The sequence below is a fragment of the Strix aluco genome, chromosome Z (genome assembly GCF_031877795.1).
Source record: "Strix aluco isolate bStrAlu1 chromosome Z, bStrAlu1.hap1, whole genome shotgun sequence".
Taxonomy (NCBI): Eukaryota; Metazoa; Chordata; class Aves; order Strigiformes; family Strigidae; genus Strix; species Strix aluco.
Window position 1 is genome coordinate 29,409,010 of NC_133971.1, and position 27,205 is coordinate 29,436,214.

General features: G+C 43.3%; 1 protein-coding gene and 1 long non-coding RNA gene across 8 annotated transcripts in view; one reads left to right on the plus strand and one right to left on the minus strand.

The window, feature by feature from the left end:
* Positions 1-1,864, minus strand: part of LOC141918862 (uncharacterized) — a 53,630-nt gene extending 51,766 nt beyond the window's left edge. For 2 of the 3 annotated variants that reach the window (XR_012621804.1, XR_012621805.1), the window contains exons 1-2: positions 1,471-1,864; positions 110-309 (exon numbers count right to left, since the gene is read on the minus strand). This is a non-coding gene — a long non-coding RNA (uncharacterized LOC141918862). The remainder of the gene's footprint in view (positions 1-109; positions 310-1,470) is intronic. The other variant, XR_012621806.1, reaches the window with a different exon arrangement.
* A 384-nt stretch (positions 1,865-2,248) lies between these two features.
* SMARCA2 (SWI/SNF related BAF chromatin remodeling complex subunit ATPase 2) overlaps positions 2,249-27,205 on the plus strand; it is a 123,526-nt gene continuing 98,569 nt past the window's right edge. The window contains exons 1-3 of one of the 5 annotated variants that reach the window (XM_074813739.1): positions 2,249-2,425; positions 17,730-17,824; positions 18,403-18,663. In XM_074813739.1, coding sequence (XP_074669840.1) covers positions 18,439-18,663 — 225 coding nt within the window. In that variant the 5' untranslated portion in view covers positions 2,249-2,425; positions 17,730-17,824; positions 18,403-18,438. Of the gene's footprint in view, positions 2,426-3,682; positions 3,729-3,860; positions 4,181-17,729; positions 17,825-18,402; positions 18,664-27,205 lie in introns of those variants that run through there. The other 4 variants (XM_074813737.1, XM_074813738.1, XM_074813740.1 and 1 more) reach the window with 4 other exon arrangements.

A 27,205-nucleotide genomic window follows, 5' to 3' on the forward strand; every position in this document is an offset into this window, starting at 1 on the left:
TTTTGTTGCCTCAAAATGCAGGTGGCAGCTGTAGCCTTCCCAAAATAAACATAATCATTAACTAAACATAGGTGCATTTATCACAGTCAAGTGAACATTTTTCTTTTACCTGAAGGATTAATTTTATGTTCCTTTTTCCTTCTCTGTATGCTTTCTACCAGAAGAATGGCTTGACCTGGTTTAGAACTGTTTGAGTGCTGCTGAGTCCAACGAGCAGTTGAGCTGTCTTGCAAGGAAGCTTCCCCTCCATTACTTAAGGCTTGTTTTCTCTTCTGGAGTAAGAAACCGCAAAGGGCCCTGAAATTAACTCTGGGGAATGGAGAAGAAAAAAAACCCCAACAGACGGCTTAATGAGAGTTACAGTAGGGTATGAAAAAAGAAGTAAAAATCCCTCTACCCTTTTGATTTTCATTAGCATATTTTTTTCAAGAACGTTAACTACATTCTTTTATCTTTAAGACACCGGGTTGCAACTCATAGTTTAAGCCAAAGCTAAACCCAAAATTGTAAATTACTCATGGATCAAAAGTTTTACATAATGATATTTGCTATTTTGTATAAACAGATGTGAATGTTTCCATTTCTTTGGTTTTGTTCCCAAGTAAATAGTTTTCACAGACAATGGGAAACTGACAATACAGCGCTTTTTTTTATTTATTTTTTGGATACTTGGTGCTGTCCAGTTAGCGCTAATTCTTACAGACTCATCTTTCAGCATTTTGGTAGTCAGTCCACATAATAAATAAGACTAACCTAACGATTAAGTAATAAGACCTTGGAAAAACTACAGAAACGGCAGTAATTTGCACTGTATAGCCAGCATTGTAACTTGGCGATTACCGCTCCTATTCCACCAATAAAAAAGCCCTAAGCTAAACACCATGTAAATAGCTGTCACTTAATGTCCACAAGGTGCATTAGGTGCTCCCAGCATTCATCAGGTCCTGACCACAGCAGAGGAACTTCACGTTAAATACTGTCACCTGAGCATCGGTAGTAGCTACTGATTTTAATACTGAAGCTCCTCTTAACATCTTTACTCCGTAGCACAAAGTGAAATCCACAGCAAGAGTTACGCCAGCTTCAGAATGGCAAATACCTCCCACATGAGGAGATAAAAAAAGGTAATTACATATAGCGCCACGTATGCTAGTTTGGCTCTTTTTTTAAGTTGACTCTACAACTGGTGTTCAAAATAAACCCTCGGACTGGCGGGCCCATTTTACTTTAATGAAGTACTTAGTCGTTTGTTACATAAACAGGTACAGCTTCTACAAACGCGAGAGCTCTGCAGCGCTTGGCTGCAGATCAGGTAAACGATCTACAGCATAAAAAAACCCACAGCACCAGCACGCGGAGTTGGAAAGCGTACTTCCAAACCAACTGTTAAAAAGCTAAAAGGACATAAGCAAGCAAGACGAAACAAACATAATTGCACTATTTACGAGGGTAAAGAAACAAGAGATCCACCTCCGCTCTTCGCACAGCCTTATTATATCTGGCGACTACTTCAACAGCCGCCTCCAGACGTGCGACGAGCAGCAGCCAGGTCTTCCGGGAGAGCCTGTGGTAAATAACCGCCCGCCGGCGGCCGTTGGCAGCGGGAGCCCGCCCGACCCACAGGCCGGTTCAGCCGCAGCGTCCTCGGCAGCCGCCTCTCGCCCGCCCCGGCACCCACTGCCATCGGAGACCGCGGACGGGGTGTAAGTTTCGGGACGAACGACAACGCCCTTCCATGCCTTTTTTATTTTTCCCTCCCCTCTTTCTTGTAAAAGGCAGGGCGACACCCGCCCTGCCCCCCGCGCCGCCAGCCCCAGGTACGGCAGACCCCCGCGCCCGTCAGGCTGGCTCCGGCCCGCCCCCCCCGGCGGCGGCGGGCTCGCCCCGACAGGCTGGGGCAGCGGCACGGCGCCGTTCCAGCACCTTCTCCAACTCTGCCCAAACTACTGCTGCGAGTGCCGCCGCCTCGCCCCTCGGCACATGCGAGCTGGGAAGAGGTCACGGGGAAACCTCCAAGCGGCAGCCCCGCCGCTGCACGGCAAACACCCGAGCGGGGCCCTCGGCGTACGCGCACACCACCCAACCCTCCCCTCCCGCCACGCTCCTGCACACCTCCTCTTCCTCTCCCCCACCTCTCGGTTGAGCGACAGCCAGGCGACGCCAATAGGACCACCCTCCCCGCGCAGGGGGCGGGCACTCCCTCGCCGGCCGGCCAATGGAAATGCCGCTTCCTGAGCGGTGGCGTCGGTGAAGGGAGGCGGTGGGAGGGGGCCGGAGGAGGGGCAGGAGTTTAGGAAGAGGAGGGAATGGCTGTCATCAATGAAGTCATGTTCATAATCTAGTCCCTCGCTCCGGTTCCGGACTCGGGTGACTCACCGAGGGGGAGAGGAGCGACATCCAGCACGGCGCTCCTCCCGGGAGGAAGGTAAATATAACTTACAACTCGGTCCGCCCCCCGCCCCGCTCCCCGTCCCTGGCACGGCGGTGCCTGTGCCGTCCTTTATTGTTAGTGATCGCGCCGCACGCACCGTGCCCACCTTCCCTCCCCTTCCCCAGGAGCGTCCCCGCCGGCCCCGGCCGTCGTCGTGCCACCTGCTTCCTCTCCCCACCTTCTCCGGCGCGCGGCCCTCCCAAATATTTATATCCCCTAGTGGGTGGAGAGAAGAAAGTTTTGATCCGGTATTTCTGGAATCATCACGATGCAAATCTCCGGGGTGGGAGGGTGTGAAGGAAAAAACCCCCGAGGCGTCGCTGGTGGCTGGCTTGTGAGTCAGCGGCAACCGCGGGAGGGACGGGGGAGCGGCGGGGCGCCGTGCCCGCCCGTCTGCAGCCGCCGTGCCGCGCCGTGCCGTGCCGCGCGGCGGGGCGGCTGCCGCTTCTCACCGGCGCGGCCGGCGGTCTGGCACGGCGGCAGCCGCCAGTTCGCGGCACCCCGGGGTCCTGCCGTCAAGCGAGCCTGTCACAGGCGCTGGGCGCCGGGGCCAGGAGGGAAATAGATCCGGGGGAGTGACAGCCCACTGCCCCCACTCCGGAGCAGCTCGGCGGGCTGGGGGCGGCCTCGCCTGCTGCCCCGGCTGGCGCGGGTCGCCGGGCGGGCCGCGTTTCGGCGGCTGCCGGGGGTCGCTGGGTGAAGTTCACGGTGTCCGGCGGCGGGAGAGTGTGTTGCGGTGGGGTTGTTCCTGCGCTGTGGCACACGCTCGCGTAGACCCGGCCGAGGAAAGGGAAGTGGGGAGGCATGAGGAGAGAGAAAGATGGTGCGGGGGGGAGCGGTCTTGGCTGCGAGAGTAGCGGCGTTACCCCGCAGAGCCGGGGAGGCCATGATCCGGATAATCTCCCTGCCTGCCTGTCACAAGCACTTCGCACACCGGGGAGGGGGGCTGGGACTTCGCCCGACTACGGCTGCAGCTCCTGTTGCTTTTCAGTCTCTGTTTTTAACTGTGCAGTCACTCCTGCTGTAAAGGTGCAGCGATTTTCTTCCCAAAATAGCTTGACCGTTGTCCCCCCACGCCGTTTCCCCTGCAGAAATCATGCCCCCGCCCCCGCCTTGCAGCAGTCAGTGAAGCGGAGTAGCACAAAACATGCGCTTGCAATTTTGTAATCGCCTTCCAAGCAAAAAGCATTTTATTTCCGGTGTGCGCGGAAATCTTTTTTTTTTTTTTTTTTTTTTTTTTTTTTTTTTTGGGTCGGGTCGGGCGGCAGCGAGGATGCATATACACGCGGATGCTCAGGTAGACGCGGCTCGTCTGCCCCGTCGGGAGAGGGGGGCGGCGGTGGTCGGCACCTGGAAAAGTTCTCTCCCCTGCCAGAGGCGGTGGCAGACAGCGGGCCGCTGTTGCAGCCAGCTCCCGGGCGGGGCAGGAGGGCAACGGAGCCCGTCCCCGGTCCTCCGCGGGGGAGAGGGAGGCGGTGTCAAGAGCCGGTGGCGGCCGGGGATGGCCTTTCCCGTCCTCCTGTCTGTGCGAACGGCGGCGGATCAGGAAGTCACCGCCGCCGCACACAGGCGCACAGACATGTTTGGTCGGCGTGACATGGTGGCGGAGGGAAGGAGCGGCGGGGAGACGGGCCCAGCCCAGCCCTGAGGCATGCCCCGGCTGCTCGCTCGCCTGCCACCGCCGAGGCCCCCCCTGCCCCCGCGCCGTCGAGGTACAGGGCCCTGCACGGTGGCCTCGTGGAGGGGAGGGTAAGGAAGCAGCGGGGCTGGGTCTCCAGGCAGAGACGTTTTAGAGCCAGTCGGCCGGGGCGAAAACTTTCCGGAAAGGCCGGAGGGGGAGAATAGGGCCCTGATGTTTGTGCGCGCCCGCCCCGGCGCCTTTGCCGGGGCAGGCGGCGGGCAGCGGCGCGCCGAGGCCTACGCGGCGCTGCCGAGGCGGAGCGCGGCCGCGGAGGTAGCGGGTGGTCCGCGGGCGGCGCCCCGCCGGTGCTCCTCGCCGCGCTCCCGTCCGTGCACCCGCCCGGACACGCGGTGCCGGGTCTCCCGCACGACCAGGCTTCATTATGTGCGTGGTGCGGGGAGAAACGGAATATTTTGTTTTGTCTCCCTCCCCCCCGTCCCCGATTTCTGACGGTGGAACAACAAACTGCACACGGCTAGCAAAGTTACTTTATAAACTCGAGCTGAAGTTACAGTTACTGATTTTGTTGTTGTGGTTTTTTCCTGTAAGTGTGCACTATGGTCAAATAGAGTGGCAAAGTGTCAGCATGACTGCATAGATCGCACTGGAGTTGGTTTTCCTTGGTATCTGCTGCTTGTGTTTGATATTCGGGTTTCCTGAACTTTAGGTTAACTCTGTACTTTTTAAGATGTCTTTTAGATAGGTAAGTAAATAACCAACTGAAGAATTAAAGCTATAAATATTGTGGTGTGGGTGTTTTTTTTTTTTTTTTCCATTTTTACCATTTTAGGTGTTCTGCATGCTTTCTGTAAAAAAAATTGGCAGGGGATCTATAACACAGCATTGTTCCACTTGCATTCTCTTCTGTTTTGCTTTAGATTTCTTCAGTGTTAGTCGGTTTTAATCACAGCCCCTGACCCAGACGATAAACACAGTACCGGAATTTAATTCCGGTAGTATACCAGTTACATGCTCGAGGTGGGGCAGTCTCTTCTGTGTAAGTTAGTATTGTTGTGCAAATAAAGGCACACTTTCTCTTCGGGAACCTAATTGCCCTATCACTGTCTTTGTTTCTTTTTTCCTTTTGTTATTCTAAGGAAAAAAGGGGTGTACGAGAAAGATGGGATTGGAGGCAGATTTTTATGCCCATATATATCAGGAGTAGAAAGCAAAAAGATTGTATGGATAACAAGCATTTAAAAATAAATCTAAAGTTAAGTATATCATACAGCATATGTGGACCTGACAGAGGTGAGGGTGAAGCTTCATTAAATACAGTATTTCTCTCACAAATTATGTCTCAGCTTTAGGACTGGTATTTCTGTGGTGTTTCATAGAACATGTGCCAGAAGTGTGTGTTCAAAGCAGCCTTAGATCTTTTCTTTTGTTAATTTCTGAAGTGGTCTGTGAGCCTTTCTTGTCAAGTTTGAAAAATGCTTTCACCAACACCTGAGGCTTGAAAATTGATGAGAGAAAGAGTGCTCCAGCTAGCATTCTTATCTTAAATATATTCTTAACAAAGGTCTATATGAAATTAGTATCTGGTGATATATTTTCTCGATTTTTCTTGGACTTCTGAAGTTAAGGTCAGAATGTGCACTGTAGCAACTTTGAAAACTGGCTGCACTTTTACTTCAGATTTTCATGGTCCTGATCAGTAATATTGCTGTGAACTAGTGATCCTTTCAGGAGACTTTTCATTCTTCATATGACTCAGAACATTTTTGCAAAGTACTTATTAAAATGCCTATTGTATTTTTTTGTGTTTTCTGCTGCAGTTGAAGTTCTCTGTATATAAAGACTGTTTCCTGAACCTCCACCTCTTCTGAATTTTATCAGTTTAGTTTTTTATGTTTGATCCGCTAGTGAAGTAGTAAACACAACGTTACGACATAAAGATCACTTGTCATGAAAATGGCAGCAGAGAAGAGCTTGTTTGCAAGATAAAATAAGGAAGGATGAATAAGGGAAAGAAGTAAGGCTTAAACACAGCTTTGGTAGTTTGCAAATATAGCAGAATAAGACAACTAATGCTGAAAATTGTTTTATTTGATTCTGACATATGTAAAGTCATCACTTCTTAAGCATAAACATTTTCCTGTTTGTCTCCACTTGGTAGAGAATATTTCTTACGTATCACTGCAGGGTTTGAGCACCCAGGTGGATCATTTAGAGCTGGGACCTTTGGGAAGAATGTTAAAAATAAGTTTGTTGTTACAGAAACTATACCTTTTTCGTATCTTTTCACCATAAGTAACTTGTATTTAAAACCATCTTCTCCCTTCTTCCTCCTTTTCTTCCCCATTTAAGTAAAGACAAGGTGGGTCAGTAATATGGTGAATTCTTTTGCTTCTGCCTACCTCTCATTATGGCTTTTGTTTTTCAGAATCTAATGTGAAGATGATGTTCAGTAACTCTGATCAATACCTGTAGTAAAGGTTGTGGTATGGAAACTTACTCTGTAACCAGTCAGTGCTGTCGTGAGTCAGTTTTCTGTGCCTGAAACACACAGTGGAATCTACATATGTAGCAACCATGGATTTGGTCTTGGGCATTGTCTGCTGTGACTGTGGCTATGGTGTTAAAAGGCAATTAAACTTCTGACTGCAGCTATCTGCCCTTCTCTTTTTCTGAAGGCTGTTGCATTCTGCAGCAAAGCCATCAGAAAGGATAGTATGTCTGTGCTGTAGCCTCTTCATTGAGAAGTCTGGTGGCATAGCTTAGCCTAACTTGTGTGAAGTCTGACTTGTGATGATGCCTTTTGACTGTCTGCAGTACATTCAACTCCCAGCTGTTAGCCAGTCATTTCTTGGTGCTAATTTTAGTTTTTCGTAAGAGGGTAGGCTGTAAATTAGTTGAGCAGTTGCTTTATGAAAAACTGAAACAGCTACACAGTAGGAGTAAGAATTTCTACAGTAATATTTGTAAGGGGTTGAAGGAGTATTAGGACTATCATCCCAAAGTAAACTGGCTCTGCATGTCAAAAGGAGCCTTACGCTACATGACTCCACAATGAAGTTTCTAGTGTAAGCACACAACCTATTCTTCTAGCTCTGTGGGGGTGCATGCAGACAGTCTTTGGTAGACAGCTTATCAGGTGGTTAAAGCAGTGTCCAGAGGTTTGTTTCTGGCCTAAGCATCTGGATAAGCAATTTAAGGTGCAGCGTTTCCGATTCTATGGTTTGTAGTTTAAATGGCAAATTCCCTTCCAAAAGGTTCTGAAGTTACAGTGAAGTTACATACATGAGTATGCAAAGGCATCTCTAAGCTGTTAGTGTGTTTTGCTTCTCTTATGTGAACTGAATAACTGGTTTATGTTAGTTGAAGACTTGACTCTTTACAGAATTTGTTATTTCATGTAAACCTGTTTATTGATCAAATCATTGTTTGACGAAATGAGAGTAGTTAAATCCTGATAAATGTTAATGCAGTGTCATGTGAGGTTGTGCAATACAAATCAGTGTCCTACTGATTTGCTTCTATGTATTGTAAGTTATTTAATTATGATGAGCTACTATCATTATTAATCAATTCTTAAACATTGAACATCTTCATTTGATTATGGTTAGCAGATGAAGCAAATACTACGAATCACTGACAGTATAAATTTCATGTTTTCTATGGTAGTGTAATAAAGATAACTCCTTTAGCCTGTAGTGTATCACAGTTTCACAGTATATTTTTTCAAAGCCACCTGTGAATCTTGACTTCAGTTGGAGATGTGTGGGGAGAAGTAGACTGTTATTATTTTTCTGTGAAGGCAGAGTTACAGTGTGTTTTGTAGTGTGTATGTGGCTGTTGCGTGGGTCCACATTTCCTCTTCATCAGACCTAAGTGGTGCAGTTTTCTTACTTTCCACTACTTATCCAAGGCAGGGGATCTGGCCAGAACATCCTGGCTGAAGTTCAATTTAAGTTGACTCAGTCATGAAAAGGCAGAAGTTATATTGGATGGTGAAGGGAAACAGCTAGAAGAATTATAAATACTTACTTCTCCACCTGTTCTTCAACTCAGTGTGTGCCCTGCATCAAAGTAATCTATAATATCTGGATCTTTTTGTGTGTCCAGCTGGTCTTGAATTTCAAAGTAATTTGCATGGTTTGTTACCTGCTGTGTTTTAGTTTTGGATCTACTAATATTGCATACTTGCTTCATGTGAAAGAAATCCATGCCTTTGCTACCTTTGGAATTGTAGCAGGTTTATAGCAAAATATGTGTAATGTGCTTGGATGCTGTGCATCCTGAAACATTGAGCTGGTGGAGATGGTATTGTACAATAAACTAGCTACATCTACCAAACCTTCTAGGTGCATATAAAGTGGTAGTGCAGAAATGTTTGTGCTCAGGGAATATTCCCTCAAATTCTTTATAATGTAGATACTCACTGTCCTAAACCATTTGATCTAGAGAGAGTTGAGTAAAGATCCTAAGTCTCTTTCTTCAGCTTTTGGTTTTGTGGCTCTTGTATTTGCATCTGGCTAAAGTTACCTTGACAGTGCTATTTTTTTTTCCTCTCTGTCTTAACTCGGATCTGCCTGCTGCCCTGGTTTAGGCCCAGCTGGCAACTAAGCACCACGGGGCTGCTTGTTCACTCCTCCCCAACCCCTGGTGGAATGGGAAGAGAATTGGGCGAAAAAGGGTAAAAAACTCATGGGTTGAGATAAGGACAGTTTAATATAACAACACAAGGAGAGAAGAAATAATAATACTACTGATGAAAGAGTATACAAAGTGAGTGATGCACAGTGCAATTGCTCACCACCTGGAACCTGATGCCCAGCTTGTTCCCAAGCTGCAATCCCAGCTGCCCCCAGCCAGCTCCCGCAGTACATACATACTGAGCATGACACCCCTTGGCTAGTTCGGGTCAGCTCTCCTGGCTGTGTCCCCTCCCAGCTTCTTCTGAAAATTAACTCTATCCTAAGCAAACCTAGGACGTTCTCCACCCCTTATTCTATATCATCACGTCATGTCCAGATCCTACACTTTCCAGTTAATCACCACCACTTTTCCTGTCTTTGATAGATATGTATACACACAGATATCATTCCCTTAGTCTATGGGCCATCCCTCTAATGTGTCTGTTGAGTTCATTTAGTCCATGACTTTGGGACTCCGTTTGTCATAACAGTCTTTCAGGGCAGGAGAGATGGTGTGTGGTGTTGGATTGTGCATGCTGCATCCAGAGTTTGGGGCTGGTGTATCTGGCACAGCCCATGCCCACGATCTGCGGGTTGAAGATGTCGATCTTGAGGAAGTTGCTGGGCACCAGTTGCTAAAGCCAGCTTGAGTTCCATCACTGCTGCACTTCGCTCAGTTTCATCAAAGTCTATCTTCCAGTGATTTGTGTGATTCTTACTGTAATACCATTGATATGGCACACAGCAACTGCGGTAGTGATGACATATGGTGGCAGGGTTATTTAGCAATTAACATCATACAATTTCATTCATCAGCTTTTCTCACCCAAAATCAAATCCCCTTGAGGTTCACATCAAACTTCCCCATCCTTCTGCATCACTCACCAAGTACACCAAGGTCCTTCAGCAAAAGCAATCCCATGGGTGGGTTTGCCTTTGCCCAAGGCAGGACTAATCCAAACTGTCTTCCCTAACCTTTTCTTCATGTGCACTGCAGGAACTTTATTCCTTTCTACAGTATGTGGAAGTTTTGATTGGGCAGGGGCAGCTTGATTTGTAGATCCTCTAGTGTTGACTAACTGGGTGGCTTTTGCTAAATGTGTATCCCAGTGTTTAAAGGTCCCATCCCCCATTGCTCACAGTGTAGTTTTTAGCAGTCCATTGTATTGTTTGATTTTTCTGGAGGTTGGTGCATGATAGAGCATGTGATATACCCACTCAATGCCATGCTCTTTGGCCCAGGTATCTATGAGTTTGTTTCAGAAATGAGTCCCGTTACCTGACTCAATTCTTCCTGGGGTGCCATTTTGCCACAGGACTTGCTTTTCAAGGCCTGTCCCAAGATAGTGTTCTGGGCAGTGGCATGGGGCACGACATATGTTTCCTGGGTTGCTTCCACCATTTTACTGGCACATGAGTTGACCTCTGTGCTGCCAGTTGCTCTATTTCCATTCCTGCAACCACCCTCACAGGGCGCTTGCCACCATCCATGAGTCAGTATAGAGAGAGAACACTGGCCGTTTTTCTCGTTCAGCAATATCTAAAGCTAGCTGGATGCCTTTCACTTCTGCAGACTGGCTCAGTGCACCACCTCCTCCAGCAGTTTCTGCGACTTGTATAGGACTCCATACAGCAGCTTTCCAACTCCAATGCCTTCCCACAATGTGTCAGGACCCCTCAGTGAACAGGGCATGTTGCTTCTCATTTTCTGGTAGTTCATTATACAGTGGGGCCTCTTCAGCACGCATCACGTCCTCCTCTGGTGATATTCCAAAATCTTTGCCTTCTGGCCAGTCTGTGATTACTTCCAGAATTCCTGGGCAACTGGATTTTCCTATTTGAGCCCACTGTGTGATCAGCGTGACTCACTTACTCCACGTGGCATCAGTTGTATGATGTGTAGAGGGGACCCTCCCTTTGAACATCCAGGCCAGCACTGGCAGTCGGGGTGCCAAGAGGACCTGTGCTTCTGTACCAGCTACTTTTGAAGCAGCTCAAACCCGTTGATATACTGCCAATAATCTCCTTTTCAGTTGGAGTATAGGGGGCCTTGAATCCTCTGTATCCCTGACTCTAAACCCCCAGGGGTCAGCCTCGGGTCTCCCCTGATGCTCTCTGCCAGAGACTCCAGGTAGGGCCATTCTCCCTGGCTGTGGTGTAGACCACATCTTAACATCTTGTCCTGCCTGGTCCAAGGGCTACTGTATGAACTATTTCTTGTTTAATTTGTTCAAAAGCTTGTTATTGCTCAAGACACCATTTAAAATAGTGCTTCTTCCAGATTACCTCATAGAGGGAGTTTACAATTACACTGTAATCCAGAATATGTATCCTCCAAAAACCTACAACATGTAAAAACACTTGTGTTTCCTTTTTGCTGGTTGGTGGACACATAGCTGCTATTTTGTTGATCATATCCATTGGGATCTGATGATGCTTATCTTGCCATTTTATTTCTATAAACTGGATCTCTGTGCAGGGCCCTTGACTTGACTTTGTTTTATGGCAAAACCAGCCTTCGGAAGGATCTGAATTATTTTCTCCCCTTTCTCAAAAACTTCTGCTGCTGTATTACCCCCGTACAATGGTGTCATCAATGTATTGCAGGTGTTCTGGAGGTTCACCCTGTTCCAGTGCAGTCTGGATCAGTCCATGACAAATGGTGGGGCTGTGTTTCCACCCCTGGAGCAGTTGATTCCAGGTGTACTGGACAACCCTCCAAGTGAAAGCAAACTGTGGCTGCACTGTGCTGCCAAAGAATTGAGAAGAATGCGTTAGCAATATCAGTTGTGGTATACCACTCCAGTTCATATTGAAGCTCTAGCATGACCAGTATGGTGGCACTCAGCAGTTAGTCTCCACTCTCTATTAGATTTTTGCACTGGCCATATGGGACTGTTAAAGGGTGAGTTGCTGATCATCCCTTGGCTTTCTAGTTGATGAATCAGCTTATGGATGGGAATCTGTGAGTCTTGGTTGGTGCAATATTGCCATTGGTGCACCGCTGTGGTGGCGATTGGCACATGTTGTTCTTCAACCCTCAGCACCCCCACAACAGAAGGGTCCTTGGAGACACTGCTCAGAGCAGACAGCTGTTTACATTCCTTCATCTCCAAGGCAGCTATACTAAAGGCCCACCGGTACCCTTTTGCATCCTTGAAATACTCTCCCCTGAGGTAGTCTATGCCAAGGATACACGGGGCCTCTGGACCAGTCACAGTGGGGTGTTTATGCCACTCATTTCCAGTTAGACTCACTTCAGCTTCCAATACAGTTATCTGTTGGGATTCCCCCCGTCACTCCAGAAATTCTGATGAGTTCTGCCCCTATATAGCTCGATGTCACTAGGGTACGTTGCGCACCAGCGTCCACTATAGAGCCTTATGCTCCGGTGGGTCTGATGTGCCAGGCCATCAAATCCACACTGTTCAGTAAACTTGGTTGTCCCTTTCCTCCACTTAGCTGGAGGCAGGGTCCCTCTAATCCTCGTCATAGTATTTGTTACTCACTCTTTGTAAGAACGAATCAGAAGTCCCTTCAAGAGAATCAGAAGTGAGATCAGCTGTTCTGCTTGCTCTGGGGAACTGCCTGCCAGACAGTGGCATGGCATTTTTCCAGGAAGAATCACCTCTTGTGATTGTTTTTCCTTGCAACTCACATACCTGTGCCTCTGGGGTTGAAAAGAGTTTCCCATCCTACTCCCCTGTGTCCTCTCTGTGGTCATGGGTAAAACCACAGGGTACCCCATGATGTGTACCTTCTATGTCATCTCTCTTGAGCAGAGGAATGCTTACTCTTAATAGCTAAGATACAGGCCCATACAGGTGGGATGCAGAACTTATCCTCAAGTCATAGGAACTCTTGGGACAGTTTCTCAGCTAGCATATCTGGCAGTTTCTCCACAGCTGAGACGCAGGCCCATAGGGAGGAAGAGTGACTTCCTTCATATTGTTGCAGTTGGCCAGCCGCTTCTTCCACTGCACCATGGTGGCGCACTTCGTAGAAACTTCAGCCACGTGGGTTATGTGCATTGGACTTCATCTGTATCTGTGGGTAACTGCTTGCTATCCGTATCATTATAGATCATGTCCAGCATGACTAGTTCCCTCAAGTATTGGATACCTCTCTCCATGGTGGTCCACTTGGCTGGGTGACATGTAACATCTTCCTTGAAGGGGTACATTTCCTTCACGCCTGACAGAAGTCCCCTTCAGAGGCTGAGGGCTTGTGTCTTTTTTCCAATTGCCTTGTCAATGCCCCTCTCCCTAGACAGGGATCGCAGCTGCTTGGCTACCCTCCTCTCTAATTCCAAGCTACTGGCTCCATTATTCCAGCATTGGAATGACCAGGTAACAATGTGCTCGCCTGGATGGCAGTCAGAATCCTTTTGCATATCTTGCAGCTCACTCAGGGATAGGAATCAGGTGATTATCTCTGGCTCTGCCTCTTCCTCCTGTTTTTGTGATGACCCTGGTTCACATTCATCCCTCACTAAGTGAACTGATTTTTTTTTTAGTCTGTTTCTTCTGTGTAGGGATAACTGATACTCACACATGATGGTTCTCTGGTTCAGCTGCAGTACCTGTTGCCAGGGTTTGAGTAGCCACAGTGCCTGTCGCTCGGGTTGGGGTAGCCACAGTGTTTGTCACAAGGGTTGGAATAGCTGCAGTGCCTGTCAGTCTGTTTTTCTTCCCTTCCCTCTGAGAGTGCTGCATAATACCGAGCAGTGTTTAGTAGATAACCAGACGGGGCCCAGCACAGTGCAGTAAGTTGTGCCTCTTTGGAATAGCCACAGCATTTTCCTTTCAAATGTTCTGTCACTTCATCAGGGTCCTGTAGTTGTTTGGGAGTGAAGTTCCAAACCGCTGGGGGTGAGAAGTTCTCTAGATACCTGCCCATATTCTCCCACATGCCATGACACACATGACTCTCCAGCCTTGGGGTAGATCTCTGGGTGGTATTCTTAAAAAAATTTTTGTAACCTTAAACAAGACCTGAAACACATTCAGGAGAGATAGCAGTAAGAACATGCTGCCTTGCACATCCCAAGGATATTCAAAATTCTCAAAAGCTATTGTAATTAGCCTGAAAGAAAAAAGGGAGATGAAAGAGCTGGAGAAATACCCCCTCGCGTCTTCCCCGCAGATTGGGTGCAATTGCTAATAAATTCCGAGAGAGGGCCCCCGAGGTACGGGAATGACAGCAATGCCGCAAACAAATTACAGCTTAACTTTATGACTAATGATTTAACCGTATCGTAAATCGACATTACCCAGTACAGCAAAATGATAGTCCTGATCCTCCTCCCAGAGGTGATAAACATCACTGCAGGGAATACATAGTGCATATAAGAATTTACGTAACACCACCATGTGAACAGATAAACCAACATTGTGATCAGCAACTATTTAACTAATATATGAAATATGTATAACAAATCTGTTGTAACACACTCTGGTCAGATCTGTCATTATTTCAACCCTTTGTGTTGGGTGCCGAAAAGGACTGCTGCCATGTAACCCCAGCCAGCAACTAAGCACTATGCGGGCACTCGCTCACTCCTCCCCATCCCACCAGATGAAAAAGGTAAAAACTTGTGGGTTGAGATAAGGACAGTTTAATAGGACAACACAAGGAGAGAAGAAATAATAATAACAATAATACTAATGAAAGAGTATTTGAAGCAAGTGATGCACAGTGCAATTGCTCACCACCTGGAACCCGATGCCCAGCTCGTTCCTGAGCCACAATCCCCCCTGCCCCCAGCCAGCTCCCCCAGTACATACGTACTGAGCATGACACCCCTTGGCTAGTTCGGGTCAGCTCTCCTGGCTGTGTCCCCTCCCAGCTTCTTCTGAAAATGAGCTTTATGCTAAGCGAACCCAGGACACTAGCAGAGGTGAGACCACAGGAAGAACTGTGTGATTCACCACAAATAATTACATCCACACTGGTTTTATTTGGGACTGTTCACAGAAGAACTTTGGTGACGTTGATGTAAATAAACATAAGAAGTGATAAGGAATTGCAGTTCAAAAAGAGATATGCCTTATTTTTAAGTCATGTGAATAACATTACTCCCATGAGGGTTTTGAGGAAATTTTAAGATTGGACACTTAAGAAACAATTTGACAATGATTCTGTGATTCTGTAATACATTTGAGAATCAGGGCCAGCAGCCTTGTCATTTGGGACAATGAGATGGAAATTTGATTTTCACTTTATGAAAGTCCTTGTAATCTGATAGAAGCATTTACTTCCCTCCCATGCTTTGTAATTCTAAGAGTCACTACTCATTAAAAAGCAGTCCAAACAAATGGGTCAGCATTGGCTTTGGCAGGGAGTTAGCTTCATTTTGCTTACTTCATTTTAGGCATGAGAATTTACTCAAACTAATACCATTGTTATCTGGGTGGAGCTTGGCCACTGTTGCACCTGTTATCTCTTTTGTAGATTTTTGCTTTGACTTTAATGAGACTTGTATAATGGCCTAGAGGAATTAGGTATCTAGCACTTACTGAATTTTACTGACAACAGGGTATGTAATTTCTGTGGGTTTTTTATACAATCTCAGTCTTAGTAAATATAAACTAAGCTGGTTTTGAAACATGTTAAATCATAAGCTTTTTAGCAGTTCTGTTCTGTGACCAGATCCTTAGTTGGGAGGGCCATGTATAGTGTGTTCTGGTTTATGGCAGTGGCTGTTTTTTTAATTTTGTGGGCTAATATTACCAGAGAAAATTTTGTCTCTTTATGTCCATGGGTATCTTTGGACAGGATTTATTACTTGCATTTAAATAGTATTTTCCAGTATTTTATGTTCCCCTCGTACAAATCTTATAAATTACTTTTTTTTTCATAGAAGTATGTTCTTTGACATACAAAAATCTCTGAATATAAATCTGTTTAAGACAATTCACAGTTATGTAAGATTGGGTGAGTTTATCTGCTCTTATAGGAGGATAATGAAGGGACTTGATCTGGTGGAAAGGGTGCAACATTCCCCTCTGGTAGTTATTGTTTTTCACAGGTTGGGCATTTGCTAGCCCATTAAAAAGAATTTTAATTTTTCCAAATTTGTGTACAGGACATGTTTAACGTATATGTAAATAACAGTGTAACTAGTGGAGCTGGGACTGAAGCCATTTAATTTTTATGAGAACTGTAAGTTGAATTTGAAATAGAAGTGAATAGAAGGGGAGATTTTGATACCCATTTTAATGCATAGGTTTAGGTAGAAGTCTTGTGAAATAGGATATTTTGGGATACTGTACACTGATAATAGATTTGTAATTGATTGTGTTGTGGTTCTGTATTCATTTTTCTGGATAGCAGTGTGGTGCTAGGTTCTGCCTTGTTAAATGGACTGCATTTGGCTTATGTGCAGAGAGAGTCAGCTGTGAGAGTGTCAGTCTTATATTTTGCAATGTAACGATTGACTCATGTAAAAACTCTTTGTTCTGTGGAAACGTGTGTTGTCCTTCATGCAGCCGAACTGTAGGCCTCTTACAGGAAGCTATGGCATGGTGTATGCAGTTGTGAACATTTGATAATTTCATTCCTTTCCTGGTAATGTCCTGGGGTTGTAGGAGACTAATTAGTGACTATAGTGTTTTATTTTGAACAGAGAAGCTTCATAGACATCTTCCTGTTTTACCTTGCAAGGAAGTATGGTCCCAGAGTAGCTTGTTTCAGGTGAGGATATTTTATTTTTAATGAGTTAAGCATTGTTCTAATTTGTTGCCTTTACTCAGAACAGACTAGTAGTTATTAAAACGTAACAAAAGGCAATTTATAAGCAAAAGCTATTAAGCCAGTTTTGATCCTGATAGAATGAGTAGGTAATTGGGGGTAAATCAGTGAAAATGGTTTAATGTAGTAGCATTTTATCTTCTATGTGGGTTCTGATAAATAAAGACTGTTGCTCATAAAAGAAGAAAGATGATCAGTTCTTTAAGCTTTGAATTCCCTGATTGGTAGTAGTAAGCACCAATCTACTTTTTTGCTGACATGTCTTACAGATGGGCCTTCTTTCTGCTTTGCTGGGAACCTTGGGAAGGTACTTTGTTTTTCTTGAGTCTGTTTCTTAATTTGACTACAAGCCAGGGCATTTGAAGTGTTACACTGTAGCTTTATATAAGCGGTGTTGTAACAGGGCTACACCACTTACTCATGTTAGAAAGTAATTACTGCTAACTGTGGATAGCGATAAACCCAGTTGTGGAGGGTAGAACACTCTTTGTGATAAAATCTGTGAGGAGAGAGGCTTGGACAGGGAGTTGTCTTAGGCCTTGTAATGTACCATTACATTGTAATTACCTTGTAATGTACTAAATTAGAATGCTTTTTAGTAAAACACATTTTTCATTGTATTGGTTTTATTATTACAGAACCAGTAATCATGGGCAGGTAACCTCACAATACACCCAAAGTAAACAAGGGGAACAGGTAAGCCCATGTAATGGTCATCTGCTGCTGAAAGTGGTGATCCTGCTTGCTTGCTTGTGCTGGCAGTGGGACTCATCTATCCTTTCAGAAATTCAGTTCAGTCACTTGAATCACTAGATAGGTTACCGGGTTTTTTTGTTTGGTTTTTTTTTTGGTTTTTTTTGTGTTTTTTTTTTTTTTAATATAGGGTTACTTTTCTGCTGGCTTAACTACTCAATTAATGAGATCACTTTGTGATCAAACAAATGAAAGTGGTGCTGTTGGGAGTGGGGAATGCCAAGAAATATGACTCATCTCATTAGCAGCAACTGACCATTGCTTCTGTAAAAATATGGCAGCTGCGTCACTGCGTTATAATACTCTGACATTAGTAAACAAAAAGTTCCCAACAGACATTCATAAAAGTTCTCGGAAAACTGAAGAATATTTCAAGCATTAGCCTGCATCAATTTATTCTATGAGAACACAGGAATAAAAATATAGTAATAGTTGGTTTTCCAGCCTGTAAAAGCCTGTCGTTTGTTCTCAGGGCACTTAAGAGTTTCATAAGCCACTTGATCTGCACTCTTCTGGTTTGTGACATCGGCAGAACCCTTCAAGTGAATTATAACTCTTCAGTCCAAAGTAATTCTTTTCTGTTGTCTGTTTTGTTTGCTAACAAAATAACCAGAGAGGTCCTACATTAATATCTTAAAAAAGTCAGAAAATAGTCTCAATAGTCCTTTTAATACTTGTTTTGTTGCATTACCATGAATTTCATAAATATGAATTTCAGTACAGTCACATCTGTTTAGGGAGAGATTTTTGAAGACACATATGTTAGGAGGTGCTCAGCTATCTTCCCTGCCTTTAGTAATACTGTGCTTAACCCCACATCTGATGATAGCAAGTCAGTTGAACTACCATTGTCTCTGGTTGATGTTTCTCGTGGTGTACCAGTTGTTTTGTTCTGTAACATAAAACATCCAGAAATTGACTGAACTATCAGGATCCTTATGCTTCTAGTGGGCGTTTAGAAGGATGGTCAAAGTAATGTGCAACATTAAGGATCGTTTAAGCATTTTCTGCTGATGACAGCTTGCATGTGTATGTACATGTGTGTGTAGTGATTGCCAGTAGATTTAATTACATTTTTTTCAATGCCCCTAATGTCATATAGAAATTCTGGTTTTGTTTTTGTTTTGTTTTGTTTTTGTTATTAGAGCTATTCTGCTAATTGAAAAGGAGACAGAAAATAGATGTCCACGCCTACAGACCCTGGCGCCATGCCTCATCCTGGTCCTTCCCCTGGACCAGGACCTTCACCTGGACCGATTCTAGGACCTAGCCCAGGACCAGGGCCATCTCCTGGCTCAGTTCACAGCATGATGGGGCCAAGTCCTGGTCCACCCAGTGTCCCGCATCCAATGCCAACAATGGGGCCTACTGAGTATCCACAGGAAGGCATGCATCAAATGCATAAGGTAATAATTTATTACAAGTGAACCTTTTTTTCCTAGTTCTCTCCACTGATTAAGAAAAAATACTTACACTACATTTAGACCTCCATAACTGCTATTACACATGATGTATCATCTGCAAAACTGCAGCTACACATCTATTTCTGTATTTATTACTAAAGATGATGCATGTATCAGATGAAACAGTTTCCTTGTTCTTAGTAGACTACTTTGAACTATAGAGTTAGTAGTTTGCAAATCTTCTGTACTGAAAGTACTGAAAACTGTACTTTTCAGTAAGATAGATATTACTAGGGAAAAAATTTTGAATTATAGTCTTAAAACCTCATGGAAGACCATTCTAACCACCTTTTTTCTTAGTTTCTTCTTGTCTGTTTGGATGTACCTTGTGTTTTTCTGGGGTGGTTTTTAGTTTTGCATGAATTTTTTTTTTTTTTTTTTTTAAATAATACTTTTAACTTACAGGGCTTGTGCTTACAAATTTGTTTACTCTTCCATGTTGATGGAAAACGTTTTTCCAAGTTATTTTGTAAAGGCTCCATCTTAATAAAGAATTTGAAACTATGTAGCTTGGAACATGTGAGTAATTGGACTTCAGTGGTTGTTGTCATACACTTAGAAGTTACATGTGTGCTTAGACTATCATTAAAGTCTTTTGCTTTCAGGAAGTATTTCTTGTGTGGAATTTCCTTTGTGAGAACAGTCTCTTTATGTATTATTATTTTTATTTGGTTGTTTACCAGAGATTTATTGTTTAGAATAATCTTCTACTCTTAGAAATACACAGTAACAGTTTACAGAGTCAAGACAGTGAAAACATTTTGGTAACTATTGTTGATTCCAGTTGGAATCGTTATATGCACACAGAAAAAAACCCTAAATTTAGTATTAAAATTTATTTTTAAAGTAATAAAAATGTGTTTTAATTTTCCTCATGAATTGGCAACTTCTTGATGTTGTCATTTTCACATATGGATCAGTTTCATTCATTAAAACAGTTAAAACAGTGTCCAGTCAGTAGAGGGTATGACACTACCATGTTTTGCATGAAGAACTGTATTATTAAAATTTCTAATAGCACAAGGACAGCTGAAGTGAAGGAGGCCATGATCCAGCTGCCCGTTTGTACTGAACTGTTGGAATTTCTTAGAGATCAGTACATTCAGTAACTAAAACTTCTGCATTTGAATCTTGAAGCATGTAATTTAGCTATTAGCCAGACATTTGCAATTGACATTTCTTTGTTTGTGGGGTCAGTTACAGTCTAAGCTTCTAGTACCCTGGTGAATGCCCTAAACTTCAATAGACAGCCAGGATTTTTACATCCTTCAGTTCTCTTGTTTCTTTCTGGTTTTAAGAGATTCTGTACCTGCAGAAAAAGAGGGCGGCACCAGGAATTTTTGTCATGGTTTGAACCCGTCTGGCAGCCAAACACCACGCAGCTGCTTGCTCACCCCTGCACGGGGGATGGGGGATAGAATGGGAAGGGTAAAGGTAGGGAGTGTCGTAGGTTGAGATAAAAACAGTTTAATAATTGAAATAGAATAAAACAATAGCAATAATAGAAAGTACAGACAGGTAATGCACAATCCGATTTCTTACCACCCTCTGACTGATACCCAGCCCATTCCTGGTTAGCGATCCCAAAATATGAAGAACCTGCAATTGCAATCACAGAAGTGAGAGAGAATGCCCTCCTTCCCGGCCACCCCTCCTCTATATACTGACCATGACATTACATGGTATGGAATATTCCACTGGCCAGTTTGGGTCCGTTGCTCTGGCCATGCTCCCCCCCAGCTTTTTGTACACCTGCATGCAGGCAGGACACAGAGGGTTGGAAAGTCCTTGATCTCTTAGCAACAGCTGAAAACATCAGTGTATTATCAACATTCTTCTCATACCAAAGCCCATACTGAATCCAAAACACAGCACTATTTTAGCTACTAAGAAGAAAAATCAACTCTATCCCAGCCGAAACCAGGACAATTTTCCATTAGAATGATTGAATTATCCATACGTTATGTTTTTAACTGCTATATTCTGTTTCACCTTGTGTGTTCTTCAGACATCTAATGCTATGTTAACATTAGAAACAAACCAACAAATATCATCCCACAGGGTTCTTTCGGAGACTTTAGAAGCATCTCAGAAGTTCTGTAAGCCAGAATAGAAATTCTCCCATTGATGTGGTATTGAAATGTTTTGAAAAATGCACCATGAATGTGAAGAGTCTGGATAGCTAATTCAAAGATGACTAGTCAGTATAGTTTTTTACCTTCCCTGTTCTGTACCTTGATTCTGATAATGGAACAAAGGCTATCATTTCACAAGTCTTTATTTTAGTAGCAACAGCCTTGCTGTCCCCTAGGTTGCCACTTCACGAGTTGCAGCATGCCTTCATGTGTGTGTGACTAAGCTAGAAAATTGGTCTGCTGAACCACGTGAAAAAAAAAAAAATCTTGGTTAATCTTTCAGTCTAGATCAGTTTTCTGGTCTGTTTTCCTGTGCAACCCCAGAAATACTGTACTGTGACAAGTGAGGGAAGGGTCTGTTTAAGAAATGCTGTGGAACGGTGCTTCTAGACTATTTTGCAAATACTACTTGAGTGTTGTTCCATGTAATTAAAAAACTGGTCAGCCATCTGCAGTTTGACCAAGTAAATGTTTTCTTTATGCTTAGTGTTATGTAAAGCAGTTTGACTTTCAAGTCATGATGTAACATAACTCATTTTTTTTCCCATGCAATAGGATGTGGTTCTTTTAAAACTCATGAACTAAGTAGTGAAACATCATTCTATGTTAGATGTTTGACTAATGTACAAATAATAATGCATAAAAAATTAAAAAATCCAAAGTATCTAAGACTAAACACTGATTGATACAAATTGATATTAATAAATAATATTTCCTAAAGTATGTTTACTTAATACTTAATATGAAAATTAAAAAACTGCATATTCACTTACTAACCAGAAAACCCTTTCACAGGAAAATTTACTACTGAATTACATAATGCAGTTTTGACAGAAACAGTAAATTAGCTATCTTTCTTGCTACTTTCTTGAGTAATCTTTAGACTATTGATCAAATTGCCAGCAAATTACTTACAGTTCCAAGTTTTACTGAAGTATATCTTGGATGTAAGACAGCTACCTTTAAGGAGAAACACTGAGAAGTCTGGGGGGGGGGGCAGGTACTACTAAATGGACAAACTGTAACAGCCTCAGAGAGTCTCATGAGTTGAAAATATTTGGAAGCTGGGAAGATACTAAAGGAAAGAATTGTTACATGGTTGCCCTAATCTTACTTTTGCTTGGCATCCACATAAAAACTCCTCTGGAGGCAGAACATAGGGTTAGATGGTTTTAGTCTCAACCGATACAGCCTTCTGTATGCTCTTATGCACCATCTGGGCCACGTGATTTAACTCTTAGTTATGACAACAGTATATCTATTTAATTTGCATGGTTCTCACTTCAGAGATGGAAAGAGTACTGTGAGCTCTTGGTAGCTAAATCTACCCTCTTTCAGTTTAAAGCTATTACCCCTTGTCCCATCACTACATGCCCTTGTAAGAAGTACCTCTCCAGCTTTCTTGTAGGCCATATTTAGGTACTGAAAGGCCACATTAAGATCTCCTCAGAGCCTTCTCTTCTCTAGGCTTAATGACCTGGACTCTCTCAGCCTGTTCTCATAGGAGAGGTGCTCCAGCCCCTTGATCAGCTTCATGGCCTCCTCTGGACCTCCTCGAGCAGGTCTGTGTCCTTCTTATGTTGGGGGCCCCAGAGATGGACACAGCACTGCAGGTGGGGTCTCACGAGAGCGGAGTAGAGGGGGAGAATCCCCTCCCTCGACCTGCTGGCCACACTTCTCTTGATGCAGCCCAGGATACGGTTGTCTTTCTGGGCTGCAAGTTCACTTTGCTGGCTCATGTTCAGTCTTCCATCCACTGATACCCCCAAGTCCTTCTCTGCAGGGCTGCTCTCAATCCACTCATCATCACCCAGCCTGTATTTGTGCTTGAGATTGCCCTGACCTATGTGCAAGACCTTGCACTTGGCCTTCTTCAACTTAAAGATTTGCTCAGGCCCACCTCTCAAGCCTGTCCAGGTCCCTCTGGATGGCACATCCCTTCCCTCCAGCATGTTGACTGCACCACACAGCTTGGTGTTGCTGGTGAACTTGCTGAGGGTGCACTCAATGCCACTGTCCACGTTGCCGACAAAGATGTTAAACAGGGCTGGTCTCGATACGAACCCCTGAAGAATGCCACTTGTCACAGTTCTCCACTTGGACATTAAGCTGTTTACTACAGCTCTTTGAGTGTGATCATCCAGCCAATTCCTTATCCACTGAGTGGTCTACCCATCAAATCCATGTTTCTCCAGTTTAGACACAAGGATGTTTGTCATGGTTTAAACCTGTTTGGCAGCCAAACACCACACAGCCACTTCCTTACCCTCGCACGGGGGATGGGAGATAGAATGGGAAGGGTAAAGGTAGGGAGTGTCGTAGGTTGAGATAAAAACAGTTTAATAATTGAAATAGAATAAAACAATAGCAATAATAGAAAGTACAGACAGGTAATGCACAATCCGATTTCTTACCACCCTCTGACTGATACCCAGCCCATTCCTGGTTAGCGATCCCAAAATATGAAGAACCTGCAATTGCAATCACAGAAGTGAGAGAGAATGCCCTCCTTCCCGGCCACCCCTCCTCTATATACTGACCATGACATTACATGGTATGGAATATTCCACTGGCCAGTTTGGGTCCGTTGCTCTGGCCATGCTCCCTCCCAGCTTTTTGTACACCTGCATGCAGGCAGGACATGGGGAGCTGGAGAGTCCTTGATCACTTAAAACCAGCTGAAAACATCAGTGTGTTATCAACATTCTTCTCATACCAAAGCCCATACTGAATCCAAAACACAGCACTATTTTAGCTACTAAGAAGAAAAATCAACTCTATCCCAGCCGAAACCAGGACAGATGTTGTGCGAGACAGTGCCAGATGCTTTGCAGGAGTCCAGGTAGATGATGTTGGTTGTTCTTCCCTTACCCACCAGTGCTGTAACCGCATTGTAGAAGGCCACCCAATTTGTCAGGGATGATTTGCCCTTAGTGAAGCCATGTTGACTGTCACCAGTCTCCTCCATATTTTCCATGTGCCCTAACATAATTTCCAGGAGGATCTGGTCCATGATCTTGCTGGGCAGAGAGGTGAGACTGACTGGCTTGTAGTTTCCCAGGTCTTCCTTTTTTCTGCTTTTAAAAATTAATTACTCTGAAGTTGAGGCAATATTATAGTTTTTGGTGAGTGAGAGAAAAAGTGAGTGATGGAAAAAATTATTTTCCTGCAAAAATGCTATTTTTACTAAATACATTATTTGTTCACTGAGATGTTCCATTAAAACAGAAGGCAAATAGTTTCCCATTTCAAATATTGTTTGCTAACAGATCTGTGCACATTAGCCATTCTGTGAGTCTTAAAATTCTGTCATGATCCTGGAAGTATGTCCTTTTTATTCAGCAGGCATGTTCCCTGCATTATTTTTGTTGTATGTGTTTACATTAGTGAAAAAACAAGTATTGTCAACCTTGAAAAATCAGCAGAGACCTTGTGCAAAATGGTGTTTTTCTGATTTATAAGAGATTAACAGAATTACTGGCCAAGTCCCTACTGCAAGGACAACCAAGTCAGTCTGGTTGTCCATCAGTGACCCATTCAGTTATGCTGTAGAGTTACATGACAACACATTGCTGTTTGTTCTATGTAATTTTTGTTGGTATAGAGGATGCATGGTCTAAAAGAAATCTAGTTTGATACTGGATCTCAGTCTCTGATTTCAAGGTGTTTTTTTTTTAAGAAGGGAGAAGGAAACAAAGACACCATAATCTGACAGTTTACCTGGAAATAGGTCAAGCCGTGATGCAGTGCTGTCTGTGAGAAGACCTGAGTTCCTAAATTCAGAGTAAAAGCAGTGTAGGCAAAATGTTATGCATTAGGCATTATGTAAAGTCTGTAAGTATGCCAAGTCTGTATGTGTGGATTTGCATACAGTTGAAGCTCATCCCTCTTTTTGTTTTCTTGAAGACTGTTTATGTATCTGGCCTGTTCTGTGCTTGTTTCTTACTTACAGGGACCAATGAAAACAGTAATGTGTGCTCAAAGTTGAATACATCTCAACTCCCTGTTTTCCTTCTGTTCTATCATATTAAAAGAATAAAAAAAAGTATCCCAGCTTGGTATTAGTACTTTATTGGTAGTATAGGTTACATTTCTCATGCTGGTAATGCAATTGTGGAAGATATCTTTAATAATTTATACAGAACTGAACCATTTATAGAAATTGCATTCTGTGTAAAATCCTTTCTATAATTTTTAATCTGTTACGTAGATTTAAAGTTATCATCTAACCCTGTAACTGCACAGTGATTCAAAGAAGTTATGAAAAATATTATTTAATTCCTGTAGTCCTCTGCTGAATTGTCTCCCCTGTTTTATAGGTTTTTTCCATAGATGATAGAGGTGCTTTAAGATGAAAAATACTATTGGAAATACAAGTCTCTTTGCATAAATTAGCAGTACTGTGATCATTAAAATTAATATTGTCTTCAAAGTAGTTTATGCCCTCTTTATCTTTTGTAGCTTTGCTTGTAAAAAACCTGATTAGTGAGTTCTACCTTTCCTAATTTGTTTCCTATTAATTTCACTTTCAGTTTTTACACAGCATAATTTCTGCAAACACACAGGAGTAAACCCCTTTCTTGCTATATTTAGGCTCCCTTCCATTAAACTTGAAGCATTTCAGTTTGCTGTAAGTTTGTTTTTTTTTTTTTTTTTAAATACTTATCTTACAAAAACCTGTTCTAATCAATTCTTTTCACAGAAGCATTCATTCAATTTATGTTTTCTTGTATGATATATCTTTACCATTCTGTTCCTGTTTGATTTTTAAAAAATTCTCATTTTTAAAGGCCATGTATTTGTTTTCCTCTTCACTGCTACTCTTTGTTAATGCCAGCTCCTTTCATCATCTTCTTATGCTGGTACTTCTCATGCCCTGGGTATGCATGCTGTGTCCATCTTAGTCCCATTAGAGCTGCCTGCCTTCACAGCGCTTTCACAGTTGCCACCCGCTAGTGCAGTGACACCCGTCCCTGCAGTCACACCACAGATGTGTACAGCTAGAATCCTCTGTTCTGGAAATCAGATGTAGTTTTCTGCACACTCTCCTCTTCTTCTTGGCAGCCCTGAAGATTTAGTCCTCGACACATACCACGATAAAATAGGAATGGATCCGGCCTTAGAGGTGTTTTAATTTCTGTAGTATTCAGCTCCTGTGAGCAGAATGTAAACTGAACATTCTCTTTCATGTTGGTTATCTTTTTAAGAAGGGGCAAAGGGAGAGGGAGAGATCTTCATGCCTTAGAAAAGGGCATTGGGATATACTTGGTTAGCACAGTGGAACTATTTTTAATGTGTCAGTCATCTACCTCTACATTTCTACTCCATATCTCCCCAAGTTCTAGTATCAGAAATAGCTTCTTCAGTAACAGATATTTTTCTGATACAAGTTCTTTTCACAAATGTTTTTATACTGTCGTGACAACTAAACAATTTGATGAAACATAAAAAATCCATTTTACTTCTCCTTTTCTATAGCTTTTCTCCTTTTAACTCATAGTTTCTAATAAGGAAAAATGCTAGTGAAATCCTTCAAGAATACTGATAAACAAAAAAACCACCCCATGTGTTTAAAGATACTTTCAATCAAAGCTGATTATTGCAATGGGAAATGGAAAATTTATATGAAAGGTTTACAAATTAAAATTTAGAATTATTTTTTTCTTTGTAGAAAGGTTTAGTTCTGCTTAAATTGATTCATGTACAACAAATGGCTCAAAAATAAGAAATGTGACAGTGTCTTTTTTTTGTGACTTGATGTAGCTTCTTACTCACTCTTTGTTAACTGCCTGTATTTTCCACTGGAGTAAGTTTTCTTAACTATTTTTAAAAAGAATTCTCCATAAATAGGTGTGCATTTAGGTGAAACAGACAGCAGGGTCTCTATTCACAGTAGGGTTTGCAAGAACAGTTTAGTGTGCATGCATGCATGTGTTATAGACAGGGGCAGAGCTGCATATTTCTGCGGAGAGAAGATAAGTAAGTGATGCCAGCCTGTTCCTTCCTAATACAAAACCTTGCAAAGCTCTAAGTTAGAAGTTAATGAGCGTAATCTCTTCTCTAGTTAGGAGCCTGATGTAATTTTTGCTTCCAGGTAAAACTCTTTAGTTTTCTTAAGACATTTTCCTTCTGATGTTACTTTTCCCCTCTGATGTTACTTTTCCCCTTTTTTCACATTCAGAGTCCTTCAGTTTTTATTATGGAGCCTTTTCCAGTGTGCTGCATGCCTTCAGCACAGTCTGTCTTCTCTTCACTCTCTGAAGAAGGCACTTGGCCCTATTTTGTGTTTCAAGTGCTGTGGAGACTGTAGTTTTTGAGAAGTGAATGAGGTGACAGGAACTGTAGGAGCA